Source organism: Pristiophorus japonicus, chromosome 14 (assembly GCF_044704955.1).
Source record: "Pristiophorus japonicus isolate sPriJap1 chromosome 14, sPriJap1.hap1, whole genome shotgun sequence".
Taxonomy (NCBI): domain Eukaryota; kingdom Metazoa; phylum Chordata; class Chondrichthyes; family Pristiophoridae; genus Pristiophorus; species Pristiophorus japonicus.
This window is the reverse complement of record NC_091990.1, coordinates 50,239,506-50,252,099: the sequence shown is the minus strand read 5'-3', so window position 1 is coordinate 50,252,099 and position 12,594 is coordinate 50,239,506. Positions and strand designations below refer to the sequence as shown.

The window sequence follows — 12,594 nt, the reverse complement described above, 5'->3', positions numbered from 1 at the left end:
TGTTGAGGCCAATTCACTAAATATATTCAAAAGGAGTTCGATGTAGTCCTTACTACTAGGGGGATCAAGGGGTATGGCAAGAAAGCAGGAATGGGGTACTGAAATTGCATGTTCAGCCATGAACTCATTGAATGGCGGTGCAGGCTCGAAGGGCTGAATGGCCTACTCCTGCACTTATTTTCTATGTTTCTATGTTTATATATCAGGTTGATTCTATCCCATGGAGCCATTGTGTGTCTAACGCTACACAGGCTGAGGTAATGCCGAATAGGAAGAACTAGAGAACAAATATTCCTTTTGGGATTATTACTCTGCTGTCACTTTGATTTCCAAAGTCCAAAGAGTGGTTGACATCATACCGGATTGAACAAATTCATCAAACTGAATGGGTGTTTTCCTAGCTCTGATAGCAAATTCATTCACACCCAGTTCCAAGATTTACCTAAATAGAATCTTTTCAGGATAAAGCAAACTGACAGTATAGCTTTTCCTTAATATCCTTGGAATACAAAGACAGCATATCAACAAGACTTGTTGATCATAACATTACTGTAGCTATGTTGCAACCAATGGTAACTGTGTATTCCATTTGCACTAAACGCAGGCAAGAGCCCTAAATACAATGGCCTGGAAATTCCAGTCGGAGGCTTCCCGCGGGCAATTGTCTTCGACCGGATAATTTTTACGAATCTACATGATGGTCTCGGAGGCACCCTTGATTCCGTTGGGAAGGCCTTCTCGTCCCGCGCTGCGAAGCGCGCTCCTGTCCGGAGGTTCCCATGCAGAAGATGCAGTCACGTGTGACTGCTCAGCCAATCAGGTACTGTATTCCACAGAGTTCCATTTATAACAATGGGAACTCCGTATCTGTGAGTTCTCAGTGCTATTAATGGTAAAAAAAACAAACACAATAATAAAAAATAAAAAATAAAAAACAGACCTCACATAATTAAAATTAATTGAAATTAAAGTTGAGAAATGCCTTAGAAAAAAACAGTACTTTTCCGATTTCTTTTTAAAGTTTTGTAATTCAGGTTAAAAATAAACTTACCTTAGTGGACAGAGATTTTAACAATAAAATGTGTTTATTTAATTTTATTTTATTTGTGTCTGTTTCAAAACACTTGCGCCTGTAAAAATAGGCTATATGCCCGCTTTTTCAGGTGCAAGAATTTTGAGGACAATTGCTGGGCAAGATATGCGTAAATCCCGCAATCTTGCCCAAGCAAATTTCCTTGCTCCCGATCTGCGGATAATTTGTCAAGCTCCAGCTTGACAGATTGGAAAAGCCGGTGTCCAGCACATGCGCATTGCGCGCTGAAAACTGGCTTTTCCGATGCCTTCCCGGGTCCGTAGAAACTTCATACAGAACCAGGGAGGATGGGATTTGCAGGCCAATGTAAAGGGAAATAACTCTTGTTGATATTTCACTGGCAGAGTGGAGCTCCACTACATGCAAGCGTTGGTCACAGAATTGGGGCAGCAGTGTTCTCATTCTATCTCCAAACTGAGCTCTCCACACCCACAGCAGAGATTTACAATTTCTACCCTTCCTCCGCCAAGGCCTTTAAATGAAAAAAATAACCATTGTATTACATTAATAAGGATAGATTTTCATCTGCCATGTAGCTCCAGATGAAGTGCACTGTTGGGTTCGGTCTGAGCAAGTACCCAAGTACTACTTTCCTTTTACTCCATATAAAGCTGTGCAAATAGATGTTAACAAATATGATGTGATTGGGATTACGGAGACGTGGCTCCAGGATGATCAGGGCTGGGAACTCAACATCCAGGGGTATTCAACATTCAGGAAAGATAGAATAAAAGGAAAAGGAGGTGGGGTAGCATTGCTGGTTAAGGAGGAAATTAAGGCACTAGTTCGGAAGGACATTAGCTTGGATGATGTGGAATCTATATGGGTAGAGCTGCAGAATACCAAAGGGCAAAAAACGTTAGTGGGAGTTGTGTACAGACCTCCAAACAGTAGTAGTGATGTTGGGGAGGGCATCAAACATGAAATTAGGGGTGCGTGCAATAAAGGTGCAGCAGTTATAATGGGTGACTTTAATATGCACATAGATTGGGTTAACCAAACTGGAAGCAATACGGTGGGGTAGGATTTCCTGGAGTGCATAAGGGATGGTTTTTTAGACCAATATGTCGAGGAACCAACTAGGGGGGAGGCCATCTTAGACTGGGTGTTGTGTAATGAGAGGGGATTAATTAGCAATCTCGTTGTGCAAGACCCCTTGGGGAAGAGTGACCATAATATGGTGGAATTCTGCATTAGGATGGAGAATGAAACAGTTAATTCAGAGACCATGGTCCAGAACTTAAAGAAGGGAAACTTTGAAGGTATGAGGCGTGAATTGGCTAGGATAGATTGGCGAATGATACTTAAGGGGTTGACTGTGGATGGGCAATGGCAGACATTTAGAGACCGCATGGATGAACTACAACAATTGTACATTCCTGTCTGGCGTAAAAATAAAAAAGGGAAGGTGGCTCAACCGTGGCTATCTAGGGAAATCAGGGATAGTATTAAAGCCAAGGATGTGGCATACAAATTGGCCAGAAATAGCAGCGAACCCAGGGACTGGGAGAAATTTAGAACTCAGCAGAGGAGGACAAAGGGTTTGATTAGGGCAGGGAAAATGGAGTACGAGAAGAAGCTTGCAGGGAACATTAAGACGGATTGCAAAAGTTTCTATAGATATGTAAAGAGAAAAAGGTTAGTAAAGACAAACGTAGGTCCCCTGCAGTCAGAATCAGGGGAAGTCATAACGGGGAACAAAGAAATGGCGGACCAATTGAACAAGTACTTTGGTTCGGTATTCACTGAGGAGGACACAAACAACCTTCCGGATATAAAAGGGGTCGGAGGGTCTAGTAAGGAGGAGGAACTGAGGGAAATCCTTATTAGTCGGGAAATTGTGTTGGGGAAATTGATGGGATTGAAGGCCGATAAATCCCCAGAGCCTGATGGACTGCATCCCAGAGTACTTAAGGAGGTGGCCTTGGAAATAGTGGATGCATTGACAGTCATTTTCCAACATTCCATTGACTCTGGATCAGTTCCTATCGAGTGGAGGGTAGCCAATGTAACCCCACTTTTTAAAAAAGGAGGGAGAGAGACAACAGGGAATTATAGACCGGTCAGCCTGACATCGGTAGTGGGTAAAATGATGGAATCAATTTTTAAGGATGTCATAGCAGTGCATTTGGAAAGAGGTGATATGATAGGTCCAAGTCAGCATGGATTTGTGAAAGGGAAATCATGCTTGACAAATCTTCTGGAATTTTTTGAGGATGTTTCCAGTAGAGTGGACAAGGGAGAACCAGTTGATGTGGTATATTTGGACTTTCAGAAGGCTTTCGACAAGGTCCCACACAAGAGATTAATGTGCAAAGTTAAAGCACATGGGATTGGGGGTAGTGTGCTGACATGGATTGAGAACTGGTTATCAGACAGGAAGCAAAGAGTAGGAGTAAATGGGGACTTTTCAGAATGGCAGGCAGTGACTAGTGGGGTACCGCAAGGTTCTGTGCTGGGGCCCCAGCTGTTTACACTGTATATTAATGATTTAGACGAGGGGATTAAATGTAGTATCTCCAAATTTGCGGATGACACGAAGTTGGGTGACAGTGTGAGCTGCGAGGAGGATGCTATGAGGCTGCAGAGTGACTTGGATAGGTTAGGTGAGTGGGCAAATGCATGGCAGATGAAGTATAATGTGGATAAATGTGAGGTTATCCACTTTGGTGATAAAAACAGAGAGACAGACTATTATCTGAATGGTGACAGATTAGGAAAAGGGGAGGTGCAACGAGACCTGGGTGTCATGGTACATCAGTCATTGAAGGTTGGCATGCAGGTACAGCAGGCGGTTAAGAAAGCAAATGGCATGTTGGCCTTCATAGCGAGGGGATTTGAGTACAGGGGCAGGGAGGTATTGCTACAATTGTACAGGGCCTTGGTGAGGCCACACCTGGAGTATTGTGTACAGTTTTGGTCTCCTAACCTGAGGAAGGACATTCTTGCTATTGAGGGAGTGTAGCGAAGGTTCACCAGACTGATTCCCGGGATGGCGGGACTGACCTATCAAGAAAGACTGGATCAACTGGGCTTGTATTCACTGGAGTTCAGAAGAATGAGAGGGGACCTCATAGAAATGTTTAAAATTCTGACGGGGTTAGACAGGTTAGATGTAGGAAGAATGTTTCCAATGTTGGGGAAGTCCAGAACCAGGGGACACAGTCTAAGGATAAGGGGTAAGCCATTTAGGACCGAGATGAGGAGGAATTTCTTCACCCAGAGAGTGGTGAACCTGTGGAATTCTCTACCACAGAAAGTTGTTGAGGCCAATTCACTAAATATATTCAAAAAGGAGTTCGATGGAGTCCTTACTACTAGGGGAATCAAGGGGTATGGTGAGAAAGCAGGAATGGGGTACTGAAGTTGCATATTCAGCCATGAACTCATTGAATGGCGGTGCAGGCTAGAAGGGCCGAATGGCCTACTCCTGCACCTATTTTCTATGTTTCTATGTAATTCAGCAGGTGGTGCATATATTGCAAAGCAGCAAACTGTAGAATAGGCTTATTGATGCAGTGTGTAAAAACATTGACCATTGCTCAACATCTGAATCCAGCTGGTTAAACATCTCATCTCTCTGACCAATGTAAAGGGCTTGAAGGGATGGCAGACTTATGAAAATTATTTGGCAAAATATTGTAGTTTGGAGAAGGAGAAGAACTGGAAGCAGCAGATTCAACAATAAGTAAGAAAGAAAGAAAGAGCAAAACGAAAGAGAGAAAGAGCGAAAGAGAGAAAAAGGGAAAGAGAGAGCGAAATAAAGAAAAAAGAAAGAGAAAGAAAGAAGTCACTGTTGTAATGTAGGAATTGATATATTCAGACATGATAATTGGGCTAGAAATTCAGGAGCTTGGGCGCTGGGGGGCGGGGGAGGGTACATTCTCTGTGCCAGAATGGTGAAGAATGCCAATTTAAAAAAAATGAAGCTTTAGGCAGGGTATCTCAATATTTTGTGAGAAGCCAGTCGCATGTGAGCCTCAGACGCAGCAGGAGTCTTGGAAACTCTAGGGAGTGTTGCTTGCTACTTCCCATCCATTAATGCCAATGGACAGTAAATGGCGAGCTCTGATAAATCACAAGCACCACCCCTGAGGCTCTGTAGCTGGCACAGGGCCTCGGAAAGGTCAGTCCTCTGGTTTGATGAGAACAGTATTTTGACATCTTTGCACATACAGAGAAAGAGAGTGCAGGAGCTCGAGTTGGGAATACCGTTGTCGATCAGCTTCTAACATGTCTCAATTAATACTTGAGGTGGGCTTTAATCTATTGCTTACTTGCATTATTTGCATGCACTTTTTGAACAACATTTCAAACATTATTTGAAATTGAATTATCCGTTGCATGTTTCGTTCTCCAGTATTTGAATCATGTGATCTTCGCACTCATCATGACATGATTTATTCCTCAAGACTATTTTTTACTGGGAACCAGAGCAGAACTAAGATTCAGTGAAAGCAAGAATAGCATCTTGGAGTTGAATTAATCTATTAATATAGTTCCCATATACTAATGTAAACCTGGTCATTTTATTGCCTTGAACTCCTCAGCGGGGTAGCTTTCTGGATGTCAGAGGTACAAGCCTGAGTTCTGCTTTTGGATTCAACACTACTGTACATCCAAGTGGTGTTGAAAGCCAAGGAAATGGGGGCAAAATAAAAGAGATAGCCGCTACCAGTAGCCCCGGCTAGACATTTCCAGCATCGCCATGTCTAAGCAATCCCATTAAGTCGTTTACCTGCCTGGGAATTCCCCAGAGACTGTGGAAATTTCTGAAGTTAGAAAAAAGTTCCACATCTTTGTCAAAACAGTTGTGAATGGGCTTGTGTTCACTGTTGTTTTAATAGTATAATCCTTCCATTACCTTTGAGTATAAGAATAAAGATGTCTTACTGCAATTATATAGGGCCTTGGTAAGACTGCACCTGGAGCATTATGTACATTTTTGGTCTCCTTACATAAAGAAGGATATCCTTGTCATTGAGTGTGCAACGAAGGTTCACCAGACTGATTCCTGGAATGGGGGGATTGTCCCATGAGGAGAGATTGAGTAGACTAGGCTTATATTCTCTAGGGTTTAGAAGAATGAGAGGTGATCTCATTGAAACATACCAACTTCTTACAGGGCTTGACAGGATAGATGCAGGGAGGATGTTTCCTCTGTGTGAGGAGTCTAGAACCAGGAGTCACAGTCTCAGAATAAGGGGTCGGCCATTTAGGATTGAGATGAGGAGAAACTTCTTCACTCAGAGGTTGGTGAATCTTTGGGATTCTCTACTCCAGAGGGCTGTGGAGGCTCTTTGAGTATAGCCAAGACAGAGATCGATAGATTTTTGGATATTAATGGAATCAAGGGATATGGGGACATTGCAGGAAAGTGGAGTTGAGGTAGAAGATCAGCCATGATCTCATTGAATGGCGGAGCAGGCTCGAGAGGCCGAATGGTCTACTCCTGCTCCTAATTCTTATGTTCTTATGTTTACAAGGAGATGGGAGAGCTTCAATCTCTAAAGCTGGCACTGGGTAATGTTTCCTTGTGAGTTCTTTCACCCACCCTGTTGTTTAAACCACCCTGCATGGCAAGAGACAAGTGGTTTTCATTGCTGAAGAACAGAAGTCTGAATTCACAGCATTTTTTAAGCAATTCTGCACTCAATCAGCCCTACAAGAATGCATTAAGCTATCCAAAGATGCATTGATAAGGCAATGCTCCAACTGGAAGACCATCCCTCGCCCTATTAGCTAGATTAGTGCTAGAATTGTGTTCATGTCAAACTCTACAAAAGTTGTTAACCTATTTATTATTACCCTCCCTTCCTTTTTGCTGCATTACATTTTGCTAAGACAAAGATTAATCGTGGCTGTTGGTAGCAGAATTGGGTTTTACTGAATGACTAAAATTGATGTTTTTTTCCATGACCTCTACCATGCTCCCCATGATGACTGTAATCAATACACTTTGCTCTGAAGGTGTTCCTATTTTATTTGATGAATTCTGTTAACTGCTGATTCAAATTGTAATAGAAAATTTGATACTGAAAATAAACAGGGTATCCCATTCAGACAACACTTCAGAAAAATAATAGGTTTCACAGCAGCACTTTCAACCGAGGGTGCTCTCAATTTCATAGTTCTACAGCCTGTAGATTACTTCAGGGATATGTGAAATACCTTGCTCACTTTCCTCTAAAACCATATTTTTATCCTTGCAAAAGCTTTAATACTCTGTCACATATTTTTAGAAGCATTATTTTTAAGAAACAAAAAATTGTATTTCGAAGTTTTCTTGAAGTGTAATTTCTTTTGACGAACTGCAGATAAAGTTTCCGCTTGTTTACGCCAGTAACGTCAGCACAATCCAGGCGACGTCGCTGGTGTAAGATTCAAATTTGCCCGAGTCAGGCCCCACCCACAGAACGGGCCACGCCCCTAGGTCGAAATTGCGAGATTCTGTCGATTGCGTTGGTTCGTGGAGGCGCTTCAAAATGAACTCATTTTCTTAGACGCACAGGCACCAGTCGGCACGTTTTAAAAGTTTTTTCATATCATATATATAATTTATTGAGAAACTGACGAGTGTACTCCAATGAAACTTTTAAATGGTTCAGTATAGTTTTTTTATAAAAGTCAATTTCAGTGATTTTAAATCAGTTTACTCACAGTTAGTGCCCTGGACACACTCGTTAAAAATACTTATTTCTGGTGATGAACCCATTTTCAGCTGTGTTAATGAAACTGCACCAGGTTATCACTCTTACATAAATCAAGGAATACTTTTTAATGGAAAGAAAAAATAATAAATGATTACGTTCCAGTATGCTGTCCAATTGCACTGGTTCATTGAAGATTTCACGTTTGTGATTATGCAAATGAATTTTAGCGGAAACTTGAACTGTAACCTAACCAGCGCGAACTTGAACACCACTTCCTGATTGCGCTCAAAGCAGAAACTACCTACTAATCTTGTCTGTACGAGAATACACCAACTTTCTGAATGTTGCTGATACGATCTCTGCTGATACTTTAGTATTAATTGTGCTGGGCAACAGGCAATATGCTTCGGGACTGACTGTTGATGGCATTGGGTGGCAGAATGTAGGTGTCACCTGTCGACTATGGAGGTAAAGACTTGGAACATCCCTACTGGGAAAAGTAAATTCACAGAAAGATGTCTCCAGACTGCTCTAGTGTCTAAAAGCTGATCACCCACTTGCCCCCTTCATTGTAAAAGGACCAAACAACATTCAGATAAATAGATGAGTATCCGGCTCAAAGAGAAATCAATCAGTATATTATTGTTTGTTAAACATGAGCTTGGCTCAGTTGGTAGCACTCTTGCCTCAGAGTCAGCAGATTATGATTTTAAATTCCACGCAAGGACTTGAGTAAAAAAAATCAAAGCTGGCACTTCAGTGCAGTGTTGTGGGAGTGTTGCATTGTCATAAATGTTATACTTCAGATAAGACCTTAAACCAAAACCTGCCTTCCTGACTGTAAAGAGCAAGGCTTGCATTTATATAGCACCTTTCACAACCTCAGGACATCCCAAAGCACTTTACAGCCAATGAAATACGTTTGAAGTGTAGTCACTGTTGTAATGTAGGAAACACGGCAGCCAATTTGCGCCCAGCAAGCTTCCACAAACAGCAATGTGATAATAACCAGATCATCTGCTTTAGTGGTGTTGATTGAGGGATAAATATTGGCCAGGACACCGGGGATAACTCCTCTGCACTTATTCAAAATAACTGAATGGGATCATTTATGTCCACCTTAGAGAGCAGGCAGGGTCTCATTTTCACGTTTCTTTCAACAAGTGGCACCTCCAACAGTATCAGCCTAGATTTTTGTGCTCAAGGCTCTGGTGTGGATCTTGAACCTTCAACCTTCTGACTGACGCGAGATTACTACCAACTAAGCCACAGCAGACGGGCTGGTTGATAGTGAAGATCACATGGTGTTAATTGAAAAAGGGCAGAATCTTGGCCTGCATTCCTGCTTTCTTCAGCCAACAACACCAATAACAGATTAACTGAAGGGTTGTTTAAAAGGAGAACTAAGGATAAACTAGGTAACTACGGACCAGTCAGCCTAATATGGGTAGTGGCTCAGCTTCTGGAGGCTGTAATACAGGATTAGATTAATACTCACTTAGAAAGAAATGAGTTAATTCAGACAGTCATCATAAATATGCAAAAGATAAGGCATGTCTGACAAATCTAGTACAATTTTTGACAAAGTAGCAGCATGTATTGGAAAAGGAATTGCAGTGGATTTTCTGTATATGGATTTTCAAGAGGCATTTGATAAAGTACTGCATAGAAGGCCTGTTGATAAAATTAGGTTGTGTTTATTTCCAATACCAGACTTCTAATTGGTCCCCTTGGAGAACAAAACACACCTAGCAGTTGATCTAGAATGTGAAATTAGATCCAGCCTATCTAAGTAATCAAGTACTTTACGAAGTGTAAATCGAGCCATTCTGACTGCCAGGCTCCAGACAGAACAGAGCTCACATAGAACAGACAGGGCTAACCCTTGCAGGTTAAGATCTTCCCCCAACCCCCAAACAAGTTCCTGCCACTCCAATAAGTTCGTAACCCTCCTCCTGAGTTTTTGACCTTCTCCCCACCCCAAATTTCTGACCTCACCTCCCCACCCAAGCTCCAGAGCTTCCCCTCCCCCCAGAGTTCCTGACCGTCTCCCTCCACCTGAAGTTCCTGACCTCCCCCGCCAAATTTCTGACCTTACCTCTCAGCCCAGGTTCCTGACCTTCCCCTCCCCCCCCCCCCGAGTTCGTGACCTTCCCTCCCCCCCTCACCAAGTTCCTGATCTTCTCCCCCGCCCCACCCCCAGTTTCTGACATCCCCTTCCCACCCAAATTCCTGACCTTAGTTCCCAAATAAAATGGACCATACTTTTTGAACGAGGGACTGAGATTGATTCTGACCTGAATCTAATTGAGTTGAATATAAATTCTGTTTTTGCAACTGTAACCGTTTTTAAAAAACTCGAAAATAGGTCAAGATTTCGAACTTGAAATTTTGGATTTTGAGATTCAGAGCTTGAATTTAATCTCCAGTTTGGATCTGAATGGCTAGTTTTGCAGAATTCTGGTTTAGACTCTCACACTTGTCAGAAGAAAAGAGAAAATCTGAAGCAGATACACCTACCAGAACTGTTGTCACAATCAGTGACCGATTTGTCAATGAATCTGTTATGTTAGATCCCCTGCTCCTGGAAATCTCGGTGACATTTAAACCATTAGTTGTGTCCCAGGTTCCAACCTGTGTGAGAAAAGACCACAACAGACTTACTATCACCAATTGCAGACACGCAACAGCAAATTCACAAGATGTAATGTTAAAACCTGTATGATAATAAAAGTACATTTTTCTACAAATATCTCACAAGATCAGTACTTGACATGCCAACGTGTTCGTTCATGTGGTAAACAAAACTCAACATGATTCATTTAACTAATCTAGTGGAGTTTTTTGAAGAATTCACTGATGCGGTAAGGGTGAGATACAGGTGGTTTTACGTATTGAATTCTCAGAAATTATTTGCCAAGGTTCCGTCTCAACAGATAGTCACAGAATAGAAGCAGAATAGACTGTGCGGTCTGGGTCAAGGACATTAGCAGGCATGCACTATCTCTTCTGTAGGGCATTATTTTATCCTTCAACATCTACGTTTACAGGGGTGTTCAATTCATGGCTTACAGTGCTGGGCCGACCACCTGAACCCCAGCTGCAGAGATGAGCATTTAAGCTGTTATGCACCCAACACCTCCCCTCCCTACAGCCTGCCCAGCTAACGGATCAGCTACTTTTCACCAGCTCAGAGTTTCCTGCACAATGGCCTGCAAACTCAACAGTCCCCCTGGCCACACAACACAATTTTTAAATTAATTTTGTGGGGGTGAATTCACTAATCTAATACATTCTCATGCTCTACCTGTGTCTGACTCCCTTTTTTAATTGAGAACTTATTTTTTAAGTGTTATCTGTGTGTGACTAATACCATGGAATTCATCCAGGCGGCAGATTGTGGATGTCCGTGGACAGTGATTTAAAGAGCAGCAGTTTAATAATCTACAGAACGATCCCAGGAGCATCTCGGGCTGGACAGTGCCTTGAGAATTCTATCTTCCTGCTAATGTTTTTTTGTATTTGTTCACTCGCTAGCACATTGTTTCTGTTGCTGCGAGGCCACACCGTGTGCGGTTTTGGACACATCATTATGGAAAGGACATTAAAGCCATAGACACAGAGCAAGTGTTTCCACTTGTGGGGAAGAGCAAAACTATAGGCAATCCATATAAGTTGTCATCAAGAAATCAAACAGGGAATTTAGAAGAAACTTCTTTACCCAGAGAGTGATGACCGCTAAAACAGGGAGCGGTTGAAGCGAATAGTATAGATGCATTTAAGGGGAGGTTAGATAAGCATATGAGGGAGAAGGGAATAGAGGGTTACGCTGATAGATTTAGATGAGGAAAGATGGAAGGAGGCTCAAGTGGAGCATAAACAGCAGCATGGACTGAGTGGGCCGAATAGAACATAAAAACATAAGAAATAGGAGCAGGATTAGGCCACCTGGCCCCTCGAGCCTGCTCCGCCATTTAATAAGAACATGGCTGATCTGATCCTGGATTCAGCTCCACTTCCCTGCCCGCTCCCCATAACCCTTTATTCCCTTTTCGCACAAAAATCTGTCTATCTCCACCTTAAATATATTCAATGACCCAGCCTCCACAGCTCTCTGGGGCAGAGAATTCCATAGATTTACAACCCTCTGAGAGAAGAAATTCCTCCTCATCTTAGTTTTAAATGGGTGGCCCCTTATGCTGAGACTATGTCCCCCAGTTTTAGTTTCCCCTATGAGTGGAAATATCCTCTTTGCATCCACCTTGTCGAGCCCCCTCATTATCTTATATCTTTCCATAAGATCACCTCTCATTCTTCTGAACTCCAATGTGTATAGGCCCAACCTACTCAACCTACCTTCATAAGTCAACCCCCTCATCTCCGGAATCAACCGAGTGAACCTTCTCTGAACAGCCTCCAATGCAAGTATATGGGGCCCAACTTTGCCCAACTCCTTTTTTCGGTGCACTTACTTTAAGTGTGCCAATTTTGCATGCTGGAAAGAGCGCCGGAAAAAAAGGGCCCCATCCTGGCCGCTCTTTGGAGTCCCCGGAGTCGTGGCATGGCATGCTGCGTGCTGTCTGAAGGGTGGGGGGCGGAGCAACAGGCCAGCGCAGAAAGCACTGCCGGCACCTGCACGCATACTCCCAGCGTGTCCTGTGGGCTGTGAGCAGGACCCAATGCTCGCAGCCTCTATCCCAGTCTGAAGGGACGCCAGATCTCACCGCACCCTATCCCCGGCTAAGTTCCCGGGCGAGGTAGGACTTCGCTTTTATTTTTTATTTAGTGGTTGTGTGTGCTTGAGAGTTTTGATTGGCGGGGTGGGGGGGGGCGGGGATGGGGTGGAGG

The 12,594-nt window shown here is 43.0% G+C and overlaps 1 protein-coding gene across 1 annotated transcript in view; it reads right to left on the bottom strand.

Moving 5' to 3' along the window:
* Positions 1 to 12,594, bottom strand: part of grik3 (glutamate ionotropic receptor kainate type subunit 3) — a 609,594-nt gene that overhangs the window by 303,815 nt on the left and 293,185 nt on the right. Inside the window, exon 9 of the mRNA XM_070899209.1 lies at positions 10,267 to 10,380. Within this exon, the coding sequence (XP_070755310.1) occupies positions 10,267 to 10,380 (114 nt within the window). The remainder of the gene's footprint in view (positions 1 to 10,266; positions 10,381 to 12,594) is intronic.